Genomic DNA, 26931 nt, shown 5'->3' on the forward strand with positions numbered 1-26931 from the left:
GGAACCAGAGGCGATAGCTCCCCTTTTCTCTCTGAGCCGTATATGGTTATCATGTATGTATACACGGAACCAGAGGCTTTTTTCTTCTTCTTTTCTTCTGGCTATAATAGAATAGAACCAGAGCTTTTTTGTGAACAGCAACCAGAGCATTTTTCGATGATTATTATTAGTCGTCGATCGAAGGTGACATTGAATTTATCCGGTCACCAGCTGGTGGCGATCGCTTTCGCTTCTTCTTTCATGCTGGGATGCTATAAAATTAGAATTGTTCCTGATTTCGATGTATGTATATGTTGGAATGAACATTGAAAAATTACTAAAAAGAAAATAGAGATTTCTCAACATGATTTATACACTAATGCAGTATGTTGTCCACAATCAAAAAGAAAATAATAGAAACTCCTAACTAATTTCCACAATGGTATTGCAAAATTCTCACTTGTAACCCTAAAACGAAAAATCTCGTAATATCACGATAACTTCAGAGAAAGATGAAGGGTACATACTTATAGATTTTAATCGGGTAAATAGGTCAACCCATCGGTTAAGTCATACCACTGGTGCCCCCACCATAAGCCAAGATCACTGATATGTTTCTACTTCTGCTTTCATCACAGAACTCTCGGAATTATATCATTTAAATCATTCATCAAAATATGTTATGTGACTTCATATTTGAAGTAGAATATAGGAATTTGAGTCACAATATAACAATATATTACTGAGATACAACCAAGGTCCGATACGTCGACTGAAGTCGCCGTGTTAATGGCTGGCAACACCACTGACACTGTGACAATCACCGAAATGTAGGGCAACTTTTCGAATGAATGTCGGGCAACGACCATGGGGTGATTTTGAGAGTGGTTTGAACTTTGAAGACCAAAAATCTTGAAATGGGTTTTGAGTCTTTCGGTATAGTGCTCCGTTTGAGCCGATGGATCCAATTCATTTCTTTTTCAGTTCTTCTTCCTTCTTTTAGAAGGTGGATTGGATCCAATTCATTTCTATTTTAAAAATTAATCGGTGAGTAAGGTTTTTATACTAGCTTTTTTTAATTTTTTTCTTCGATTCGAAATTGGAGAAGATGATGAAGCAATCGGTTCCAGCGCCGTTCTTGATGAAAACATATCAGTTGGTGGAAGATCCGATCACCGATGACGTGATCTCCTGGAACGAAATCGGAACTACTTTCAGTGACCGTCGCCACTAGCATCGACGCCAAAACCGGCTCCGTCAGCAAGCAAATCCAACACGAGCCACTAGCACGGCAGCACCTACACCACCTCTTGCACCAACTCCACCACCCAATCCACCTCCCCCACCACCACGGCACCACCAAACCCTCCACCTCCTCTAGCTTATGCTCCTCCACCAGCACCAATATTGCCGCCAAGCACTGACAGATTCCGGCGTGCGATAGATCATCTTCGCCCCATGCTTCGAAAAAGTCGACCGTAGGTGATATATCGTCGATAAAAATATTGAAGTGGTGTCGCTGGGGGATGTCATATCGCCCCCTAGAGACACGACAATATATATCGCGGACACACTAGAGAGTGGATACAACCACTTAGTATTGTTTTCATATTTGGATGAAAATGAGGGAGGTTTCTCATTGATATTAATATAGGCTTTCATACGTGAGTAAATAGGGATACTGCACAATTTCACCCCTTTGATTATCAGGATCTGTAGCGAGACGGTACTGGTAAGTGGTAACTAAACTTTTTAAATAATTTGTTCGTGGATTTATGGCTTTCTGCACCTGTGCGTGCATGGATTTGGGTGCCTAATAAGAAGTGAAAATAGGTAGGTTGGTGTGGGGATCATGGCTGGCGGAGACCGTGGAGTTATGTGAGGAAATGTAGATATTTAAATAAATAAGGTGTCCCCACTTGAGCCATCGTTTTCTCCGAGGCAACTCAGTAGTCAATTGGGGATGCAGATTGCAGAGCAAAGGATCTATGAATTTACTACCTCTATTCTATTCTACAAACTGGCCTGCACCAGGGAGCCGGGGAGAGGAGGAGAGGATAGCCTGGGAGGACTGACTGACTGAGTGTGTGTACTTGCAGTAAAACCATTAAATTTATAATAACTTATCAAATCCTCAGATTGTTTGAAGTTTGAACTTTGAATTAGAACCTAGAAGGCTTTGAGCATTTAATGCAGGACAGGGCGTCAGCGCCGGACAACTGTGAAGGTTTCTGTACGACTTTGTGACACCCGAAAAGAGAAGAACTGAAGAAGAGCATTGAAATCTTGGATTCTATATCCACTTTTAGGTGACGGTTCGGTCTTCGGTGTCGATGATTGATCATTTAATAAAAATATATATAAATAGGGAAAGCACAAGAGATGGGGAATGAGTGGGGTGAACGTGTAGATGCGAGGGAGCAACTATGTGGCAAAATTACATATCATGTGGCCTATCCATACTCATATTTCTGCGGATGCTTATCGTGTATCCACGTTTCAGTATTTATTTCCTCCGATTCCTGCAAAATAGTGTTAGGACTGAGGCGTGAGTTGACTTAGGTGGACGATTCAATTAATTTGCATTATAATTTGACTTATATAAGGTTTATCTTTTATTGTCAATCATTGGATTAATTCACATGTCTTATTGATAGTCACCCGGTCGTAGGGTTTTCTTCCTTTAATGTGAGTTAGTTGCCGTATCTAGAACATAATCGTCTATCCCGAATTTAACAAAATCAGTCTCTTTCTATAATCGTTGGATTCTTTTGTACTTACAATACCTACAGATTTAATTTGTCCCGATTAGAATGATTATATTGGCTGTGATTCGACCCGGTTGATTGTTATTTTATACTTATCAAGTATAGTTTTGATATATGTATCTCCATCCACCCATTGAAAAAAAAATACATTATTATTATTTTAGTTATTTAAGAAAAAGAATTTATTGTAGATTGAACAAATGACACCCACCCATATTTGTTACCTCTCTTATTTTATGAACAAAAAGTAAAAGATTGTGCTTTTGTTTTTTATATTTTCTATTATACATTTAAAAAAAAAAAAAAAAATCATGACAAGCTAAACAAGAGCTAGACCCCTCTCTATTTATGTAAACGAAAATGAACATAATTGAAGCCCTACTTGCAGGGCACAGAGCCCAATGGTGTGTGGTTTTATCCATTTGAAGCTTCGATCTTAGAGTCGAGAGTGGTCCTTTCAAGCTTTATTTCAGTTTTGAGATATCTAATTGGGGATAAAATACAAAACGATATAACTTATAAAGTTGCTACTTGCTAGGGGCCCCCGCCCGGGGGCGGGTTAAACAGGGGGGGGCGGCGCCAAAGATCCACCCAAAAGGGGCGGCCCCCCCCCCCCCCCCCCACCCCCCCCCCCCCCCCCCCCCCCCCCCCCCCCCTTTCCTTTTTTTTCTATTTTTTCTTCTCCCCGGCCCCCCCCCCCCCCCCCCCCCCCCCCCCCCCCCCCCCCCCCCCCCTCCCTTCCGGGGGGCCCCGGCCCCCCCCCCCCCCCCTTCTCTCCTCCCCCCCCCCCCCCCCCCCCCCCCCCCCCCCCCCCTTTTTTTTTTAAGAGAAAATATATTAGATACAAAGAAGAAAGACAAGATGAGTTCAATCAGAAGTGATTCATTCAGTTGAGTGCATTACATATTTATAGTAGAAGGAGCATCTACTCTGATATGGAAATACAATATATGATTCTTGCACACAATAAGATATTCTTGATATGGAAAGATAGATTGCCGCCCAAGATTGAAGGTGCATAGAATGGAAATATTGATTGCCAATATTGTGTAATGAGATGGTTGTGATCTTCACCAATATTGCATCCTGAGGTAATTGAGATCTTCAATTGGAAGTACAATCTCTTTGGGGTAATGGACATCCATAATAAATATTATTTATAACACTCCCCCTTGGATGTCCATCAATAGATAATGTACCTCGTTAAAACCTTACTAAGAAAAACCCCTGTGGGAAAAAATCTTAGTGAAGGAAAAAGAGTATACATATCTAAATAATACGTATTAGTAGCTGCCTCATTAAAAACCTTACCGGGAAAACCCGGTGGGACAAAACCTTGGTTAAGGGAAAAAGAGTGCAGCACGTATTTTACTCCCCACGATGATAACATCATTGAGTATCTTTGAATACGTACATTCCATTATCATATACCAACTTCTCAACATTTGAAGTAGGCAACGCCTCAATAAATAAACTGTCAAGTTATCACTTGAGCGAATTCAATGAACATATATTTCACCATTTCATTGAAGATCAAGAGTGAAGAAGAATTTCGGTGAAATATGCTTCGTTCTATCTTCTTTGATGTATCATCCCTTCAATTGAGCTTTGCATGCGGCATAATCTTCATATAATATTGTTGAAATTCCTTCTTCTAGTAGAAGATTGCATGCTTCATGAATGTGTTGTATCATTGATCTTAACCAAATATAAAATAGCTAACATTCACTTGAAAATAAATAGCATGTTTGAGATCTAGTTTTATGTAGATCAGATAAATATCCTGCATTTGCAAAACTAGTAAGTTGATATCCACATTCATAAAATAATATCATGTCAATAATTTCTCAAATATCTTGAAATATATGTTTTATAACATTTCGGTGTCTTCGTATTGGAGAATAAATAAATCTTGTTAATACACTTATAGAAAATGCTACATCCGATTGTGTATTATCGGCAAGATACATTAATGCCCCAATAGCACTAAGATATGGTACTTGAGGACCAAGAAATTCTCCTTGTTTTCTTGGGGTGAAATGAATCTTTCTTTATATTGAGCGATCTCACAACCATTGGGGTACTCAATGGATGTATTTTATCTAGATAAAATCTCTTCAAAATATTCTCTATATAAGTTGATTGATGAGCGAATATTTCATTCGTCAAATGCTCAATTTATAAATCAAGACAAAACATTGTCTTTTCAAGATTTTCATTTCAACTTTCTTAAAATAATCTACTACTTTTGGAAACTCTTCAGGAGTTTCGATGATATTTAAATCATCATCATATATACTTACTAAAATTAGATCCATATCCTTTAATAAAGGCACAATAATAAATTGGATCATTTTTATGCTTTTCATTTAGTAAATATCCACTAAGGAGATTACCATATATGCCTTGATAATCTTTGAAGCCTTATTGAACAAACTTCCTAGGAATTTTTATATGCTTGAGTCATTTTGAATCCTTGAGGATTTTCATATATATTCCACACTCGAGTGAGCCATATAAATAGGCTGTAATAATATCCATTAGCGCATGTCAAAATTTTCATATCTTGCCAGATTAATAAGATATCTGAAGGTGATTGCATCCACCACAAGATAACATGTTTCCATGTAATCAATGCCAGGCATCTGCGAAAATTCTTGTGCCATAATTCATGCTTTATATATCACGATTTCATTATTTTTCTCATTTCATTTTGAGAAAACTCAATTGTACCCCACTGGCTTTATACCTTCAGATGTTGGACTACAGGTCCAAAAACTTTAATTTTCAAGCGAATTCAATTCTGCTTGAATTGCGTCTCTACATTTTGGCCAATCATTTCTTGATTTATATTCATCAACAAATTTATATTCAAGATCCTCGTCTTGATGTATTATTTCAACAATAACATAATATGCAAAAATGTTGTCGACAACTTTATCTTTTCGGTTCCATCTTTTCCTGCAATGACATAACTAATCGAGATCTCTTCATATATTTTCAGGTACTGAACCTCTTACGGGGTTTTATAGAAAGTTATGTCTTGAGGATCTTCATAATCAATTGTCTCCATATTATGACCATCTTGATCATTTGCTCCTTTTCTTTTCTAGGATTTTATCCTTGGAACCGATTGATCTTCCGTTTTAAGCGTGGTTTAATTTCATTTGCCTGATAGATTGTCCTTTGGGACATCAATTCTAATTGGAGCATTTACAGTGGAATATGAGATTTAGTAACTCTTAGCGAGTCGAAAATCGGCGAGTTGATTTATAATATTTATTGCATTATCCTTTGAACTTCAAGTTCACGGTGCTCGATCGAGGATCTAATGAGATAATGATAATGCATACAATCAATCTCTTTTTCCAACTGTTTATTCTCCCCCTCATGTTGGAAAAACTAATTCATCAAAATAATACTAAGCAAGTATTGCATTAAATAAATCTCCTATCCTTAGCAATATATTGAATTATATAAGGAGATTTATATCCAACAATTATTCCCAACTTTATTTTGGGACTCATCTTTGTCATGTGGTGGAGCAATTGGAGCGTAAGCCGTACATCCAAAAATTTTAAGATGAGAAATATTTGGCTCGACCATAAGCCAATTGTAATAGGGAGAATTTATGACAACCTTTTGGCACGATGCGTACAAATGATGCTTTGTTCTCATAAACAATGGTTTAGCAATTAATTGGAGACAATTAATAAATAATTTTACCAAACCATTTTGGATATAAACATGAGAGTAACAGGCTATTCAATTGTGATCTCGGTTGTTATACAATAATCATAAAGCCTGAGATGTAAATTCACCAGCATTATCAAGACAAATTGTCTTTATCTTATAATTCATAAATTATGCTCTTAATCTCATTATTTGAGCAAACAATCTGCAAACACCAAATTGCGAGTTCATAATGAACATACATGTGACCACTTTATAGATGCATCTATTAAAATCATATATTATCGAATGGTCCACATGATGGGTGAATGGGCCCATACATTTCACCCTCTATACGTTTCAAAAACGTAGAATGTTCAATCTCAACTTTAGCTGGTGAATATTTAATAATAAATATTTCTTGAGAACAAACAATACAAGAAAATTCACTTAATTGAAGAATCTTTGGTTCTTCAATGGATGACAATTGAATTTTCAATAATTTTTCGCATCATACTTGATCCGGTATGGTCCAACCGGTCATGCCAAATAATAAAATTATTGGAATCAATGTTCATTTGATTTACCCAAGCATGTGTTTCAACCATGCGATATTAAGTGTAGTACAAATTGGGAGAAATATCTAATAACTTTGTATAGATATTTACTTATACCATTATTTGTAGTCTCAATCGATAATAATTTTGGCAAATAGCTTTGAAACTTAATAAGTTTCTTTGAGACTTACTACAAAATAATGAATTATTTATAACCAATTTTATCTCCCGAGATAATAATAGATTAGCTCTTCGGAGCTTCCAATCAATGTTGTACTACCGATTTTATATGAACATTGGCTTCGCATCATCAAATAAGAGAAATATGTATATTTTTCTCTCGGTATAATATCGTCATGACATATAAGAGAATATTCACATTCTTCATCAAAATGAAACAAAATATATTAAAAGATATATAGAAAGTCAATAAAAAAAATTTATAGAAGAAAAAGATTAAATTTAAGATAAACTAACATATGAGATGAGATTTGAAGAGAAAAGAATTACATAATCAAATCTTCAACTATTATCTTCAAAGAAGTTTGCAGCATCTAGATATGTAGTACATGTGAGGCCATCAAAATCATTCCTTTTATAGGCAAAAATTGCTCAAGTATCATGATTTTGGAAAATCTAATTTATCTCCACATTATTTTTATTTATTTAATTAAGGCTTGACAAAGCTTAATTAAATATTGTGGAGTATGATAGATACATGTCTAATAGCTTTCATACCAAATCGGTAAAAAATATTATCTTCACTTCTTGAATTGTTATATTGAGAATCCTTATTATTCTCTTATTTACTTCCATAATAATGACGGTAATTATTCAGTCTTTTGCCTCATCCTCTTCTACAGTCATGACCATAATTTTAATTTTGCCTTCTTTCGGGCATATCATGAATTGTTGCATTCACTTGAGGGAATGGAGCAGAACCAATAAGACGAGCTTCATGACTTTTCATTAATAGTCCATTATTTTACTCAGCCACAAATAGGCATGATATCATTGAGTATTTCTTAAAACTCCTTTTACAATATTACTATTGTAACAACAAATCTGAAACTTGAAAATTTCTTTGGGATATTTTCATGAATAATATTTTCTCCTTATAATTTCAAAAGAGAATTAATTTCAAAAACTAAAAAGAAAAAAGCGTATTTATTCACGTTTCAAATCTTGCAACTTCATGTGCATCAAAGCGTATTTATTTACAGTTTCAAATCTTGCAACTTCATGTGCATCTCTGAAGCTTGTATTATTTACGTTTCAAATCTTGCAACTTCATGTGCATCTATGAGCCGTATTCATTTACGGTTTCAAATCTTGCAACTTCATGTGCATCTGCAGAACTGTATTATTTAGTTTCAAATCTTGCAACTTGAGTGCATTTAACAATCTTTGTGGTGCAAAGCTAGCAACCACTATATACAATAAATAAAACCACAATCATTAAAGCAACATAATATCTTATTATTTGATTGATTCTTATATTCAATAAAACACATACCTTTTATCATGATGCACTTACATTTCAAGATGGACAAGGTAAACTCCATTGTTTACAAAAACGGCGAGGAGATCGATCATTATTTTCACTTTGGAATAGAAAACATAATGATACATGTCTCTGCTTCTTCTCAAAAGCAATACTGAGCGGATTCGTTCTGAGCGGAATCGTCGATAACGTGTTATAAAATAAAGAGAAAATATATTAGATACAAAGAAGAAAGACAAGATGAGTTCAATCGAAGTGATTCATTCAGTTGAGTGCATTACATATTTATAGTAGAAGGAGCATCACTCGATATGGAAATACAATATATGATTCTGCACACAATAAGATATTCTTGATATGGAAAGATAGATTGCCGCCCAAGATTGAAGGTGCATAGAATGGAAATATTGACTGCCAATATTGTGTAATGAGATGGTTGTGATCTTCACCAATATTGCATCCTGAGGTAATTGAGATCTTCAATTGGAAGTACAATCTCTTTGGGGTAATGGACATCCATAATAAATAAAAACCAATTTATTTTATAAAAAAAAAAAAAAAAAAAAAAAAAAAGGGGGGGGCACATATAAAAAAAAAAAAGAAAGAAAAATAAAGTTTTAAAAAAAAAAAAAAAAAAAATTAATTTTTGGGCGGGTATATGTGCATTACTGTGCACAGCAAATGGTGTTTTTCTCAAATCTTGACCTCCCTAGAAATGGTCAATCTTTGCCTATCTAACTAACCTGTGATAGTATCTAACTTCTACTGCCACAAGACAACAATAACTTTTACCAAACCACTATGGCACTACCCCTAATTTTTTGAAATAAATAAAAAAATTCTTTAGTATAATTTTGGACAATACACGGTATTAGGCTAAAAACCAATTCATTTAGCTATGTATTTGTGTTTGATGAAAACTAAGAGCTGAAAATTTGATGTGGAGAGAATTCAGATAACCTATTGGGGGTTAAAGAGGAGTTCAATGAAGATTCATTGAAAGTCTCCCATTTTATTAGATTTCAGAAAAAGAATGCTAAAACAGCTGAGAACTGAGCTAGCAATTGATACTCTCATAGTGTTCTAGTTTCCTAGCTCAGTGCACACATACTTGTATCTAATCTCATAAGCCAAACCAATAAAATAAGTTTTAAAAGAAAAAAAAAAAAACAAACAAAAGCCTTACTATTAAATAAACAAATAACGGCCATGATTCAAGCACCATTATTTGTTTAGCTTTTTAAATTTTCTTATGGGTGTGATCAGAGAAGGGTGAGGAATGCTTGTGACTGAAACATCAAAAAAGAAATATGCAGTTGCTGGTGGTGGTTGAAATGTTGCCATTATTAGGGCACATGTCCTGTCCTCAGCTGCTAAGAATCCCAAACAAACTTCTATGTTCCTCTCGTCATTCCCTTCTAGAGAATATCTTTTCTATCTTATCTTAAGCGGCTTTCTCTCTCACTCTCCAACCTTTCAGATTCATGTGTATGCACACCTACATCTATTTCTTTGAACTTTGCCTTTTTCTCAAGGGGATGTGAATGTTCAAATCACGATTAAAGATTATTCAGAGATGGATCCAAAGATAAACAAACAGGGGCCATAAGACCTGCGTCATCTCTTAAGGTAGCTGAGAATAATTAAAGAGATTGAGTCCTCCCTTAGTTTTAGCCTTTAGGAGGTAACCTCCCTATTGTAAAAGAGAAAATAAGAGTGACACATTGAGACTTCCTTAATTTTAGGGCCTCATAGACCTAAAGAACACATACTCTCATGTGTCCATGTGGTGTAGATTCAAATTTAAGGGGTAAAAAGTTAATAGCTACACGCTCATAGCTGTTTAAGTTCTTAGAGCAAAAAAGGTTGCTTAATCTTTTTTTCTAAAGCTTAAAGGCAAAATTGCTTCAGTCATGTACATGATGGTTAAGCGAGATTTTGATCTGACCGTTCCAAAATCTCAACCAATGTCTCAATCTATCGGACTGAAGTGTTTCGCATAATGGTCCTACTCAAGCAAGATAAGTTAGATTGGCCCCTGAGCCTAATCGCCTTCAAGCACCAGTTAGGGGAGAAAAGTCGTAGCTGATGGTTGGCTTTTTTTTCAACAATAGATCTAGATTCATCATTGATTATAATTGTTTGAGTTTGATTTATGATTTTTTTTATCATATTTTCATTAAAAGACTGTATAATATCAAGTTTATAGAATGTGAACATTACATTATGAACCAGTCAACTTAGAAACCACAATCAATTTCAGTTTTCAAATCGAAAAATCTTGTGTTCTTCCATTCCAAAGACCAAATCCATGATTTCCATCCAAAGACTCTCCTGTTCAGCTTCTAGAGAACCCCACATGCGAAGTTGCAAGGTGCCAATTTTTCAGCCAACCCTAAAGTGGAAAAAGAAAAGGGGAAAACAGTCATGAACAAATCTTCTTCTTTTTTTGCTAGAAATTCCATGAACAAATCTATATGAAAGTGGAAGGACTGAATGTCAGATTCAGAGATGAGTAACTAAACGTTACGACAAGGATGAATAGGGTTAGAGACCCATTATCATCCTTAAAACAGGGAAGAAGAAAGAATTATCAGAAATGGGGTTAGGGTTCTCTTCTTCGGCCAAGTACTCGTCCACCATTTCTTTTACAGACCTTGAAGATAAGGGATGGAAAGCAACGCCCCAATCAGAGATAAATCCTTTCACCAGATTCATCTTCTCTTTATCTTCCACCTTTCTCCATCTCTTCTTAACCTCTTCCGTCGTCAATTCAAGGTAATTACACAACTCTACAAACAAGAGTTCTCTGCTCTTCCTAAGTGCTTCATTTCTTCGCGCGGAATGGCTGTTTGTTCTCGCCACCCCTTCTGCAAACTCTGCGGCGAGCTCAGCATCACCGATGCCTTTCGCTGAGGAAATCACGATCTTCTTCCTTCTCCTCTTGATACTCTCATTGGCAACCCTTCTTGAAGGCAAGGGAAAGACCGAAACTGGTAATTCGTGAGACTGCAGGAGGATTTTGGGCGAAAAGAAAGAGACTTTTAGGGCCATCGGAGGTAGCATTGGTCGATTGGATTCGATTTTGGGTGAGAGAATCAAAGAGGTCCGTGTTTCTTAGAGCTGGAGATTATTCTGGAACAAAATGGAGCGGAATTGTCTGAACATTTTCCTTTGCAACTTCCAGATCTAGGGTTTGTTGTTCTCGACCATAGCTCCAGAATCCACCCTTGCCCTCTACAAGGCAAGCCAGGACCTGCGCAATTTACTAAACAACCCTTCTCTTATCTGTCAAATTACTAAACACGCCTGAACCAAGAGAAAAAAAAAGGATAATCTACTTTTGAATGTCAAAATGTGGAGAATCATAGAAACGATAAATAGAGATTAGTACACTTGCAAAAGGAAATGAAGCACCATAGTTAGGCTACAACTAGGCAAGCTTTTGTGGAAATTTTAAACTAATCTGGCAATAATCTAGATGATGGTGACACAAAATCCATTGATAATAATAACTAAATAAATGAAAACAACAAAATGGGGGATTTCTGCAGCCCATAAGGAATAATTAGAACTAAGAACAAATCTTTCTTAATTAGAGTGGTCACATTATTATTAATTAGTGAAAAAAAGTCACTAAAGTATGTCTGCCTCTGCAATTATTATAAAAAAGGCGCACTAAGCTGAATTAAAGCATACCATCTCCACTGATGTTACTGCTTTTCAGTGTTTAAAAAAAGGGGAATGGAGAGGATAAGATTGGGATTGGGAAGAAATTTGATACCTCAGACAGAAACAATGATCAAAACACCAAAAGATGCTACATGATTCAATTCAAGTAAACATGTAAGCATATCTTATTAGAGTAAACAAAAGTCCTAAAGTTGGGTAATCTATATCTCCACATTGCACTAATGAGTACTGAGTAGATAAAAACTTGAATATTCATGATTTCAAGAAGGTTGAGTCGAAGGAGGGAGATTAATATTTAATCTCAATAATGGAGAGAGAATCATCAGGTTTATATAAAAATTGACTCATCATACCAAGCAACTAAGGGAAGGCAGTAAAAGATCCAACTGGAATAATGGAACAATGTGGTTAGGCACCCAGGAGATAATTGTCAGGCAGATTCAGATATAATGTCACGAGACTCAAATCTTTAAGTACTGCATTCCCACTTCTGATGGGATGTAACGGCAAATTCTCACATGATAAGAGAAGATTTCACCAGGTACAAATCCTGAATATTATCCATACTGAGTTAACCTTGCAAGGGATTCAAAATCATGTGTTCTAAGGGCAATGATGAAGCCAATTCAGTTATCCTTCAATGCCCAATGGAGATAAAAGGATGGTCAGAGCAAACATAAACATTATCTTGAAGTTGAAGCCCATGGATTGAACTGTAATCTACGGAGATAAATCAATGAAATCCACCATTAACCAATACCAAAGTACCACACGGCCAAGGGGAATAATGTATTTGGACCCTTACAACTCTATTCACCTCCACAAGGGCATTCATAGTACTTGACTACTTGTAATGGGAATCCACCAACAGCAGCTCATGGGAATCCACCAATAGCAGTGAAGAGATTCTGTTGGAACAACTTTTGACGATAAACAACAATGGCCAGTAAGACCCATATGCTAGATGTCCCAAGCCTGTGCAACTCATGGCTAAACTCTTTGTCGAATTCAATCACCCGTGGGTCAAAAATCGCATGTCAGGATCCTCCATCGGGACCAAAAGGCTGAAGTGCCTCGTCTAGTCCAGCATTTTCATAAACACATGGTGTGAAAAGTTGTTGGGTTCTCAATCGAAATTCTTCAAACAGATTGAAGTGCTTGGTTCAGTCCAACATTTTCACAAACATATGGTATGCCAAAATGTTGCTCGATCTTGATTAAAATACTTGTTATCAGATTCTGTTGCAGACCAGAGTAACACCCAGTAACTCATCCAAGGTCAAAATACAAAATTAGAAAATCAAGACAACCTGAATAATTGACTTTCAGAAATAAATGACACTAGAATTAGTTTCCAAAGAGCTTTAGTAAAACTGGTGAGAAAAATTGACAAGTCATTGCATGTGACGAGATTACCGTTGGTGTGGAATCTTCCATAAGATTAGAAGATTATATTCATAGTTACGAGTTGCCACCATATATGCCCTTGAATCTGCTACTCTTACAGGATATTTGATCCAAACTCAATAAAACTCCATCCCCAGAAAAGAAAAAAGCCCGCCTGTGAGAGAGGTCTCATGCATGCTGAAATTTTCTTTTTCCTTTTTTCTCTCTTTTTCTTCCTCAGATCAGATCCGTTTCCTGCCCTAAGTTTTATCTTTGTTTTTTCGTTCGATTGGTTTGCTTGTCTGTTATATAGGTTAGTGGACACTTAAAATTTTGGAAAAAGAGCTTGCTCATATCAGATATACTGGTTACGAAGAAAGCTTTGTCTCAAGACCTAAAACTGTCAAGAACTGAGAAATCAAACCATTTGAAAATCAGTTTTGCTTGACCACTTAAACCAGTTCAATTTCAATTTAGACTCTCAGCAATTCAGACTGAAACAGATTTAACACCAAAGCAGATCATTTCACACCCTCCGCCTGAGCTGCGTCATATTCTTTAGCTTGGACAAGCCTCTCTGACGCTTTTTAATGATAAGATCCAAATTGTCTCCAACACATTGACTCCCTCACCTCTCACGGGCAAAGGGCAAAGGGCAAAGGTAGTCGCTTCACCCCTGCTGCCTGTGTGAGGTTGGAAAGTGTTGGAAGTGGACCTTCATCCATCTTGATCAAGTACAAGAAGAAATGACTCAACTCGGTCAACTACACAAGGTGCACCAATAATTCCAATCAGAAAATTTTCGTATCTTGCTCCCCTACGCAGACCTGAAACACCAAAACCCAGGTAAGGTTCCTCCTTTGGTTCAATACTTTTCCGGATCACTGAAATTTTGCACTAGACACTATCGGATGGGCACCAACACCATAACGATAGTGATAAATTTCTCATAAGAAACATATAATTGAAGCCTCACAACTGGGAAAGTCCACCTGGCCAGTGATCACTCGAGAGACTGTATCCAATCCAAAACAAACAGTACAAAACCAGTACCCGGAGACTGTATTTAGTGCAAAATACATATAACCATAAGCCACTTTAATGTTAGCATGTTCAGTTGGAAAACGAGAACTGAACACAAAAAATTACTTAAAAAAGAGGTTCCTGTCAACTTGTGCATCCTTAGTTTTATGATCATAATGATGAGCTCAGGACAATAGAAGGCAACATGAATTACCAGGAACCAAATATAAAAAGACCAGAGCATTCGAACCCAGGTCCATCCTGCCCACCCCTCGTTTCTCCTCCCCATTTGCTCCCTCAGCCCCTTCGGTAGATTCTACAACCACTGATTGCTGAGAGTAATGTTGGGATGTTATCTAGTTTCTGCTCTGGCATTTCTCAACTGCCCTTGGAGCTGAAGGCACGAAACAGAGATTATTAAGCCGGGAAAGAAAAGAAGAAGAAAAAAACAAACCCAGAACAAAACAAACTTAAATTATGAGATGCCTGAAACACTATCTCACACCAGCACGACTTGACTAAGAGAGTTCTGCTACTTTCAGTACATCATGAACCCACACTGAAAGACTGAAATAAATGTTCTAGTTTTCATTTTATATTCACTTCACATGTTTCTTGTCAAGCTTCACAAACAAAAGAGTGTAGTACATACAGGTGCCATGCATATGATAGAGGCTGGTTGAGCAACTTATTCTCAGTTTGTTGCAGGTAATCCTCTACACAACAATATGTTCTCTGAAAACAGTGAAATGCTTTTATGCGGGACTACCACCCAAAGAAAATGGAGAATGAATGGAAAATAAGTGTACCTAAGCCAATTGCATCAGAGCTCTTCATTATCCTCAACCTTTTGCATGAATTAATGAACATCCTGCCATGCGTCCAAGAACAAAAACAGTGTTATCCATAATGCAGGTTGATCAACACAAAATTGCATTTTTGCCAGTGATTCATGACAGGTGGGGACTACGGGAAACACGGGCAAGTGATTTATTCACTTATCCTTAAGCTATTATTTTCTTAATTATTATAAACTAAATTATCAATTTCTTATAACTCGGCTGCTTTAAACAAAGTTCGAGGACTAGAAATCCTGGCTCGTTTTGATTAAGCCAAAAAACCAAGTTGTCTCCAAAATTCAGCAGGACATCAGCCAAGTTGGAATGTCTTTTGCTTCAATTTACCCCACCCCTTTTAGTTTTGGTGGCCATATGATGTCATTAGGTCGTGAAACCTGCAGGACTGCCTATTTTAGGCCCTATAAGCATGGTGGAAACCATAGCTTTAACAATCACACCTATTATATACCGCCTATTCCACACAATCTTGGTATCAAAACACATATGATTCAAGTAGAGTAACTTAAATAAGCAATAAGACTGAAAAATACACCAAATTATAAACATTTCATAAATCAGACATCTAACATCATTTGTAGGGCAACAAATATATATATCATACTACTATAATAAAAGCATGTACTCTACCTTTTTCGCAAATCTTTTTCTGTCCGTTTTTGTCCTTAGAATTTTTCTAAATACCAATAATGTTGTACTATCTGTTATTTCTTTAGTTATTTTTGCAAGGATAATTTGGACATTGTACTCATGACTTATTATGAATTTATCCTTAATTTTAATCCCGATTTCTCTCTTGACTTTTTTCAATCTATCTCAAAGTCTGTCGCGTTATCCCTCTCAAACTCTCTCTAATCTCTCTCTAAATCACCACTATCTCTCACGACCCTCTCAACTCAGCTCTCGCTCTCATATCATCTCCCACTGAACTCCGTAATCCCTCTCGATCTCTCGAATCTATGTATTTGTTCTCTCATTGCGAAATATCCCTATATCCCTCAAACTCGCTCAATCAATCTCTGCTATTTATTTATCTTTGTTAGGTTCGAATCGTGAGATCTAGGGTTGCAAAGCAAATCTTCAATATTCCAGCAAATTTTAATTTCTCAATCGCTTCTCCTCACGAGTTGTTCTAATGCTCAACCGACTTAGGGTTTCTTCACTCTCGGCCTTTCGCGATTATTGATATATTGTGATCTTCAGCAGTGTTTGATGACGATGACAAGGGTTGTTATCGATCTCAAGATCGAATGACGATTCGAGGATTCATTGGTACCACAAGAGGTAGGCGGAAACCAATCTCTTATTTATTTATCTTGTTATTTCTCCTCTCTCGTATAATAAGCTTGGGTTTTGTAAATCATACTATATCATATTGTTGTTCCATTGGCCTAAAATGAAGGTGTTGTCATTGTTGGCAACTAAGTGGGCTTTGATATGGTACATCAACACACAAAAAGGTTCCGAGAGAAAGAATCCAATTCAAATAAAGAAAACTCAAGAATCCCGTTGAGGGTCTCTCAAGAATCCCGTTTTTAGGGTCTCTGCAGCTTTGATCAACCTCTTCATCGGATGGTCATCCAGTGTCCGATTGAGCCGATTCGGAGGAGAGCTTCACGACTTTTGATCTTCAAACCAACGGTGGGATTGTTCATTGAGATCTCTAAGTTAGTCCGATTTGTACGTCAAAACACTCCTTGTTTAAGTCAGATAGGAACTCTGAGTTTAATTCAAACTCTGAGTTTAATTAATCTATAAAAGGAGAGCAAACTCCAGCAGAAGAGATAGGACATTTTGAGGAGCTTGGAAAGAGCGTGGAGGTCGAACCGAAGACGTTGGTTGGCTTTGGAGATCCGAAGCTTGGGAATAAGAAGTCTTTTGTTTCTGAACAAGAAAGAAAGTGAAAGAGAAGGAAGAACAAGCAGCAGAAGAAAAGAAGGGAACATGGTTGTATGGTTTTCTTAAGGAGAGAAAACTGAAAAGATTGAAAAGAGAAAAAAGAGTTGGAGAAAAAGAGAAACAAGTATTGTTACCATGCATCTTACACAAGTTGAGGTAACCCGTATTCACAAGTTATTGTCTATTATTTTCTAGGTTATGTTTAATGATGAAGAACCTAGATCATGAATGTAATTTGGGGAACTTGAATTATTGGTTTACATGTGACCTAGCAAGTTGGAGCTGTCAGGGGTTGGGGGGTGCCCTTGTCTAAATTGCATTTTAGACTATAGCGAGGATTGGTGTTCCTGGACTGTTGTAGCAATCAAAATATCTAGGATTGTATTGAATAATATACGAAACCCTAGGTAGGGTATTACTCCGTGGATGTAGGCAATGGCCGAACCACGAAACTCCGGTGCATTGCGTTTTTGTTTATTTTCTTTGTTGCACATATTGGAGTGCCTTGATTGCAAAGTGGTGGTACACCGTCGGTAGACCCAACCACATTGTGGTGTGTGGTGGACATGTCCTGTGCATTGATAGCTACGAGTGGTACACATGCGTAGACCCACCACATTGTGGTGAATTGAAGACACGATTCACCCCCCTCTCGGTCAACGGAATAACACATACTATCATATCATACTACTATTATAAAAGCATTTACTATTCGCTCCAAATCTCGACCTTCGCCTTTTCTTGTTTTCAAATACCAATAATTTGGTACTATTTTTGTTTATTTACTTACTTTTACAAGGATAATTTTGACATTTTAGTCATGAATCATTATCAATTTATCATTAATTTTAATCCCGCGATCTCTCACAATCTCCTCTCACGACATATCTAACTCTCTCAACCTCTCTAACGCTCTCTCAATCTCCCTCGACCGTCTCATGGTTGTGAGTATAATCCTCTTGTGAAGGCCCAGCACATCCGTGAAACCCTAATTTGGAGCAGAAAAAAGTTAAAGATTTGGGATTTTGCTGATTCGAAAATGCTGGTTGAAGAGTGGACAAGCAATGGTGGTCTATGGGCAGCCTCGTGTTGGTCCTTGTGGGAATGGTGCTGCCCTTAATGGACATACATTGGGGTCCGAAAGGAACAATACCGATGGCAGCATCGGGAGTATCGGAGTGTGACGATGGCACGACTACAAGCGGCGCAAACACTAAGGCCGACGGAGGTACTGAACCACGAATAATGGAAGAGTTTGTGATCGAAGTCAAACAACCAGGTTTGTCCGCCATGATGTGCCTTAAGTGTTTGGCTTTATATTCTTTAACTATGATGCAACCATCTCCTAGAAAATTATTACTCTCTCTTGCTTTGTCTTTATTTTATATTGCATATCGAGATATCTCATAAAATAATTTAAAAGATCTCACTCTCATAATCATTCATATATGGTCATTTGCACGTGTGTAAGTTTGCTAGTATATATATATATATATATATATATATATATATATATATATATATATATATATATATATATATAGTTCCAGAAGATATAATCCACATACCAAAGGTCACCCCTCCGCCTATACGCTCATCCTAATAATGAATAAGTGTGATGTAGCCTCAAGCATAGTTCGAAATTTAGGTTCATCTTGCCGACGAGATGGGCGAAACACCGAAATTTCGCTTTCTTCTTTTTTCTTTCCTTCAAATTTTGGTGCGTATTTAGTGTTTGTTTGGGGTTGATTTTCAGTCTCCAGCCTAATTTGAGGCCTATAAACACAATGAAAGTATTATTTTGCCTAACACCTAATCCATAGTGGTGTTCTTGATCGGCACATGCCCGGCTAAATGCGGGCAAACTCGAAGTTTGGAACATGCATTTTCGCAAATGTAAATATGGATATTATGTAAAACAACACTAAGATTTTGACTAAAATGCAACAACAAATACAAGTAAAATTCAACATACAAGTATATGTGGGGCTAGACATGGAGTACTCCAAGTACTAGACATAAGCAAGCCATGACATGATACAGATAAAGTTATCCATATAGTCTATCACTCCCCTTCTATAGGTAGCATCATCAACATTAAGTAGATATCCTACCCTAGGGAATGTGTCATACGGCCATGGACTGTAACCAATTGAGGAACTGGCATAACTGACTGTGTTGGTCTTAATGGATATCCGAAGATGGAGTCCACAAATACACACCTGGTCCATCTCCATAACATAAGCAAACATGCTGCTGGAATCAGCAAATGAACCACCATATGCACCACCATATCTATATCCATGGTCCTAACCCCTGTACAATAGAACACTTTCAAAATTTCTAACTTTCAGCGAAACTTTGCAGACTTGAGTATCAGACATGGTTTCATTTCCCTCATCAAATTTCATACTATGGCCTCAAGTGAATGAGGGTCAGTTCTTCCAAGATTTTTAAGAGAATCAACTCATATGGGACCAAGAAAGGGCTCCTTGAAATTTTGGGGTTAAGGTGTATAGGTGGTCGCTCCCCACTAGATTCCTAACAATTGTGCTCTAATTCCCTGCTTGGGGTTTGTATTTGTTTAATAGGTAACAGATGGATAGAGATACCCGGATATTTAGGGTATGAAGGATACTTTAACCTTTCCAATGAGGTTCATATGAGGTAGATTTGAGATGGGATAAAACTTGAAAGGAATTTATATCTTGATCCTCAAAATAATCTTTTCAAGTTTCAATGATTTTGGACCGGTGGCAAGGGAGATATCGGGTTTCTTGATTTTGGAGGGAAGATAAGAGTGATAATAACAAGGATGGGTAAATCTAAGGGTTGCTTGGTTTCATGGGGCTGCAATTGGCATCGAAGGTAACTAGGGTTGGGGGAATGAAGTTCATAAAGTTTGGGACAGATCTAACAATTACATTGGCATAGATTTGGCCTAGAATTTTGGGTCTCTAATGAAGTTTGAAAATTTAAGAAAATTCAAGAAAATAAAAAAGACGGTGATATGAGAAGGGGAATGGAATTAAGTGCTGACTTGTTATTACTTGTAAATTGTAATGCAACCCTTGTAATGGGGTGTGACAAAGATGGAAAGAAGTGGAGGCAAGCTACTAGACTGCCGAAGGAGAATCCTTCAACTAGAAACCCTAGGTCGCTTACTCAATCACATGGAGGTCCCTTACCACTGATAAAAAGCTCTACTAGACTTGCTCTTAAGCATCAGCAATACACTCTTTATTAATTGTATTCTGGACTCTCTCCTCTATTACATGCTCAAGGCTTTATTTATAGCCTCACATGGAAGTCCTAGAGAAATTAGGACTTAAGAAACTGCCTCTTAGTTGTACTGAACATACTAATCCAAATTCAAATAGGACTCTATCATATACTAGACTGTCTCAAACATTACTTAAACTAAAAATAAAATATAAAAAGACTATTCTGCCCTTATAACTTAAGTTGGATGGAATTTACATAATTAGACCAATAAGTAAAAACCTATTTTCGTACTTCACCTAAACACTGAACTTATGGGTCCACTCTGTGGGCTCATGGGCCATGACCACATAATCCAGCTGAACAGAGACCCAACACCCATATCTATCAACCCATCCGTTGATTTTAAAGAGAAGTTGAACAATTGTGCCCGACCTGCTTTAGAGTGCCAGGTCTTCAAGTTCCAATCTCCTCCAAAGAAGATTGTTCCACAGCAAACCTCCTTCAAATATTGTTCTTAAAGATCTAATACAAGTATATCACCCAAGTTTTTAAGGTAAGATTTGGAGCTGTTTTCTTCACAATTGGAAAGATTAGTCAAAGCTTATCGAGAATAGGTTGAATCTGACCAAGAGATACCGAGATCTCAGGTGAAACTACATAGTATTTTGGTATTGCATGTGATCAGGGACTCTAGACTTGTCAAGATGGAGAAAATATCAAGATCTCATGGGACTTTTAACCACAGTTTTAAGTCACAAGACTTGAAAATAATATCACTCATCCAATATACCTCTGCCGCTAGGGAAAAAATTACAAGCTGACGTGGTCTCCATGCCTAGGCAAACCGAGGATGTCAAGGGGAGCAAAGATTAAGGCAACCCCAGCAAGATGACTAAGACACCAATTCAGGCAAAGCCACCTAAACAACATGTTGACAACTTTGTCGATAACCCATATGCATACATCAAGTGCAAATCACATCCCATTTTTATCCACCTTCTAGACATTGTCAACTTCATTCTATTGCCAGAAGAAAAAGGTACATTCTTTTCCCTCAAAAAGGTATTTTCTTGGTGTTTTTTTCTTATATATGTAAATGCACTGCAAGGCGCAGTTTTTTAAGGGCTCCACATGCATCCCTACAATGTTCTCCATTTTGCATTTTGTTCTCTTCATATGAAAACGCAAGAAAAATGCCCTGTTTTTTGTTCTATCAGCTTTACAACCAAACATCAATTCATTTGATAAGTGACCATAGGTAGTTGGTTCTCCATGACAAGCCACATGTCATATTTGGTAGACAACCTCAACCACGTGGATCAATGGATCACCAGGAATTGAATTTTCTCTTGGTGTTTTCAATAATCTGATTCTTTAAATAGCCCTAAAAAGAATTGGCTTTTAAAACAAGTTTTCATATCATTATATTGACATGTAAGTCGGGCTAATTTGGCAAGTCAATCAATATTAGATAATGATGCAACCCAGACCACTGTATTGAAGAACTGATCATAACACTGCATGACAGTAACAGCTACCAAGCAGCAAGGACTTACAGGGTATAACAGCAGAAATTTCCATCCAAAAAATAAACATATTGGTAGGATCCTTACATCCCATGCAAATCATCATTAATTATACGTTAGAAATAATCAAAAGTCGCAATAAGAAAGGCCAGTGATTTTATCTGATCACACAAGCTCAGTTGCAACTACAAAGCCTACTAGATGAATGCACAAAATTTCAAAAACTGCTACAATTATAACACACCAACAAATTTGTAGTTTCTTCCTTTTCTGATTCCAAAAGGTTTGCATCTTGGCCTTTCACCCAGGGCATATTCATTCTTGCATCATATCATCCTTTAAATAGATTATTGAGCCATTACTTGAGTAAAACTCAAAAATCCCCTTTCTCCATTCTCCCTTCCACCCATCCTTGAGCCAAAATTGGCTTTGGCCAGATGATGCAGAGTACATTCTGGGTCCAGAGGAATTTAACTCTTTGGCCAAGATGAACCTTAGTGATAACTTTCCATCATTGATATGGTTTTACATTAGGGATTCATTCTCAGTTTGTCTCTATTTGATGTCACTTCAATTTTTTTCTCTTGTATTATGCATAATTTACAAAATGCATTTAAATCTTTACTGTCTTGATAGTTGATTTGCCATTCTCATGGTCTACTTGAACACTTCCTACTCATTCAACTAGCTTCCTTTACAGGAACTCAGCTCAATGTCTTTGCCCATCCAAGTTGTCCTTTGCATCTTCCAAGACATATGCTATGAAAAACTAAACATTGTTTCACACTCTCACCAAGAATGGCTTCACTACTAATGATGCAGTTTATAGTACTGAAATGATGAATATTGCACCTTCAGTAGAGCTAGAATCAGTCCACTTGCATGGATTGAACATGCCACAAACTGACAATTAAGATACGTTAAAAGGCAAACAATATTTGTTCATAATCATGGAGCACAATGGCAGGGACAGAATTTTTTTTCTTTTTCAAATTTTTAGCTGCTGGACATATAAAGCATGCAAAACAGCATAAGATAAATTCTAAGGAGACATGATAGACAGAATAGATCGGGACATACTCCCATGGGACATCTCCCACGAGCATCCAGTCACCATCCTTATCCTCATACGTGAGAACATTTTCTGACCCATGTAGAAGATCCTTCAGCTTACTCTCACTCAGCATCTCCCTACCAGGAGCTCCGTGTGAACCACACTGGCCTGAAACCATATGCAAACAGAAATAACTGGAGCTATGTTAATATGGGTATTTACCATGAATTAAAACTTCACCTTAAACACAAATTCACACAAGAAAGCAACTGTATTTATATTAAAACATGGGTATTCTCTAGATGAGATCTTACAAAATTGGGACAAAAAAATAGCTTACCTATGGTAAAACAGCTAAACATCTTCTCGAGTGCAGACGACAGTTCTTGATATCCAGAGTATGTTCTGAGGTCTACCTTCCTCAAATAAGGAGCACCATCCATGCTGACTTTAACAAAAAGACCACCAGGGCCTGGTTTCCCATCGACTTCATCATTATTCCGGAGAGCGGCTGCCAAAGTGTTCTTCCTAAATGATCTAATTGGGGGCCAACCTACTACTTGAGCCCTGTTATCAATGAAAAATCAGTGACCAATTCACACAGTTGAAACAAAAATTATTTTATCAAAGTTCCTTTGAAGCAACCTCACTTACTTGGCAGCAGGCAGATTACTTTCGTTATTAGCAGCACCAGTGAGGGTACGGTTGTTATCAATAGCTGCACGGGCATTGTCTTGGAATACCTTAGCAGTGACAGCTTCTTTAAACATGGCTGGCTGAGATCCTGGATGCTCCTTAACAGAAACAGATTTCATCCCTGAGTTCATCGAAAGCTTATTAGGTGATAGCATACTATTAGCACCTGAGTTAATAGAAAATTTCCCCTGAACTGTAGATTGGGCAGTTTCTGATTCAGAGGCAGCAGCAGGATACATTCTATTCTTCCCTTCAGGAAATGCAGCACTTTTTACTTCAGAAAACCCATCCATGGCATCAGAGAACCACCTCTTGTTTCCTAAAACAGCAGTCTTTTGTGATAAACAGCTGACACCATCCTTTGAAATCGGTAAAGGAAAGAAGGGTTTTTCATCTTGTTTTCTGCAACTCAAAATGGAAATCTCTGGATCCCTTGGGGAAGATGAGGATCCAGGAAGCCCAAGTCTTAGTTCTGTTGCTTTCAGATTCAAGCTGCTATTTTTTTCTTCACATGAGTTTGAGATGGCGGAGCTGGCCACCGAAGAACAATCAGAAAACTCCATGTAGTTATGCTCTTTTAGTTCCGAATAATTGTGGCAGCTACTTGCAGTGGAGGCCGAAGAAGCCACCACAGAGGCATGCCGCTGCCCTTCCACTACACCAAGCAACGGCTGAGACATTAGGTTGGCGTTTCCTGAAGTCAAAGCTTCCCTCTCAGACCTGCTTGCAATCAAACCAAGCTCTTTCACTAGGAGAAATGCAATAAAGCTAATAACTTCTAGCACGTTAGCATATGCAAAAGCAAAAGTTTATTTCCAAAGAAGTAGAAGAAAACTCATTGCATGAAACATTTAGTGTTGCAGAATGGAAAGCCAAGAAAACAAAACCCTGTGCTGGAACTCTCCTTTTTTTTCTTTTTTCTTTTTTGTTTGGGGGGGGGGGGGGGGTTGTGAAGGTGCTGGAACTCTCCTCTAACTCTACCATGAAAACTCCCTTTAATTTATAAAAACTCCCTTCAAGAATAAAAACAAAACCAAAGAAAAATCTAAATGTAGCCTCAGCAGATTAGTTAGTCTTAGAAAATATATACAAACTCAACAGAAAAAAGCAAAATGAAAATTACATACAAACAGCAATTTAAAACAGCACGCATCTCATATCTGCAGGGATCCAAGTAGTAGAAAACCACAAAACTAACAAATTAAGGTCCCCGCTATCTGACAGAGTAAGACAAATGATAACCAGGAATAAACCCACCAAGTAAGAACATAAAACAAAATAAAGGAAAAATATAGCAGCCCCACTTCACTATAAAGTAAGTCAAAACGCAACCTTCAGATCGCCGGAAGAAGAGTGCTATGACTAGCAAAAATAGAGCAGATGACCCCAAACGTTAAATAACCACAGTGCTATACCTAAACTAAAAATTAATTCTGGGGGGAGAATGATAAAACACTTCCAGCAACTAAGAACCCGAAATGAAACGGGAGACCAAACATATTTCCAAATTAATAAGTAGCTTTCAATGAAGACGATTTTTACGCGTATAGCAGAATAAAACCAGCGATCAGAAACGGAACAATAAGTTACTGAGTCAAAAGAGCTTCTGCGAAACAAAATTAATAGAGTAACAAAAGCACTTGCCTGTACAAATTACCGGACCAGTTGAAGAAAAGAAAAGCGACTGAAAATCCAAGTAGACGATGGCAAATAGAGAGCAAGAACAGCAGGAGCAGATCAAATGACTCACGACTTAGCTGAGAAACCAGAAAGCAACAAAAAACACGGACGCCAAATAAATGTTGAAACGAAAAGTACGCGACCGTCTTCTGAATTTCTCACGACCTCTTCGGACTTGCGGAGACATCAGATCGAATTTCTCACGATAAATTCTATCCCCACGGGAAAAAAAGTCCAAGTTCTCACTTATCATACTGCACATAAAGCCCGAGGTGAGGTATCAAAATGGGATTCGTTTTTTTTGGTAAGATCAAAATTGTGACCATTGGATTACTTATAATGATCGCATGAGGAGAACATAAGTTTATATCACTACCTTATGCTTATATTTAATTTCATTTGTGTGTCCACTTATCATGTAAAGACGTTAGGGCTTGTAATAAAACAATCATCGTAGCTCATACAATACCAGAGGTCAAAAATTTATATATGTCGTTGACCAATAGCCGCGGGTGGAGGGGACCGGAATAGCCCACAAGAATTAAAATATCACACGATATCATACGATACTAACCAATACTTATCCATATTTGACCAAACCGATACGATACATCTCGATGCGTCTCTCCATTAAATTACACTAAAATACTTTAGCCAGAGAGATACAATACTCGATATATGACGATACGTCTCTTAAAATCACCTGACTGATACGATTGTCAATACCGATATTTTAAACCTTGGTAGAACAATAAGCCACTAAATACATTTTAATCGAGCGTCATTTGTTTGTTCAAGCCTCATGATTTGCATTGAATCTCTCAATCACTCCATCTAAGGCAAACAATCATTGGACCAAAATAATGTAGCATTGACTTGTCATGCCAACACCCCCAATGGATTTGAAGAAAGACGTAACAGGCCTAAGCTCTTCATTTATTGGATTTTGTGGTGGATGATAAAAAATACTATGGTCTAATTCACCAAGAAGATCTTACACGACAATTTTTTACCCTCCCTCTAAGCAAGGCAAAGGGGTAATTGGCTCTGAGTTTTATTCAACATCATTTTGTTCATCTTATTCAAATGAAAGATCATCTTTATTTTTTTTTATAGAAATGAAAGATTAATTTTATAATGAAAAAAAATATAACAATTTATTCTTATGTTTTTATATGAATTCACATAAAAATTATAATTTTATTTTTTAATAAATTATTCCAACAAGGGTACCTTGAGGCCTCAGGTACTTGAAATCAATAAGCGTCTGGGAGCACAAACAGGATTTCACACAATTAAATGAAATCCTATAAACTCACAGCAAATAAAGAGAAATTTATCATGTTAATTTATTAATAAAAATGGACCATCAATTTTCCTGGCGAATAACACATATTTATCGATCACATCTA

General features: G+C 37.1%; 2 protein-coding genes across 5 annotated transcripts; both read right to left on the bottom strand.

The window, feature by feature from the left end:
- Nucleotides 1-11027: 11027 nt before the first annotated feature.
- On the bottom strand, nucleotides 11028-11534 carry LOC149017058 (uncharacterized). Its single transcript, XM_089152868.1, has one exon. The coding sequence runs from the start codon at nucleotides 11532-11534 to the stop codon at nucleotides 11028-11030; it is 507 nt and encodes a 168-aa protein (XP_089008994.1).
- Nucleotides 11535-13573: 2039 nt separating this feature from the next.
- Nucleotides 13574-25733, bottom strand: LOC149017059 (auxin-responsive protein IAA9-like). 4 transcript variants are annotated; one of them, XR_016172758.1, is made up of 7 exons: nucleotides 25484-25730; nucleotides 23798-24559; nucleotides 23484-23710; nucleotides 23170-23311; nucleotides 15392-15453; nucleotides 14797-14976; nucleotides 13574-14386 (listed from the first exon to the last, which is right to left on the bottom strand). XR_016172758.1 is itself a non-coding variant. In XM_089151358.1 (6 exons), exons 2-6 carry the CDS (start codon nucleotides 24517-24519, stop codon nucleotides 14939-14941), a joined length of 1191 nt encoding a protein of 396 aa, XP_089007484.1. In that variant the 5' UTR covers nucleotides 24520-24559; nucleotides 25484-25730; the 3' UTR covers nucleotides 14404-14938. The 4 variants fall into 4 exon arrangements, 3 of the variants coding, with proteins under 3 accessions (XP_089007484.1, XP_089007485.1, XP_089007486.1); XM_089151358.1 differs by lacking the exon at nucleotides 13574-14386 and having other exon boundaries at nucleotides 14404-14976; XM_089151359.1 differs by lacking the exons at nucleotides 13574-14386; nucleotides 25484-25730 and adding an exon at nucleotides 25172-25458 and having other exon boundaries at nucleotides 14404-14976.
- Nucleotides 25734-26931: the final 1198 nt, after the last annotated feature.

The sequence above is a fragment of the Hakea prostrata genome, chromosome 4, assembly GCF_041222555.1.
Source record: "Hakea prostrata isolate BN-2017 chromosome 4, UWA_Hpros_2, whole genome shotgun sequence".
In the NCBI taxonomy this organism is placed as follows: domain Eukaryota; kingdom Viridiplantae; phylum Streptophyta; class Magnoliopsida; order Proteales; family Proteaceae; genus Hakea; species Hakea prostrata.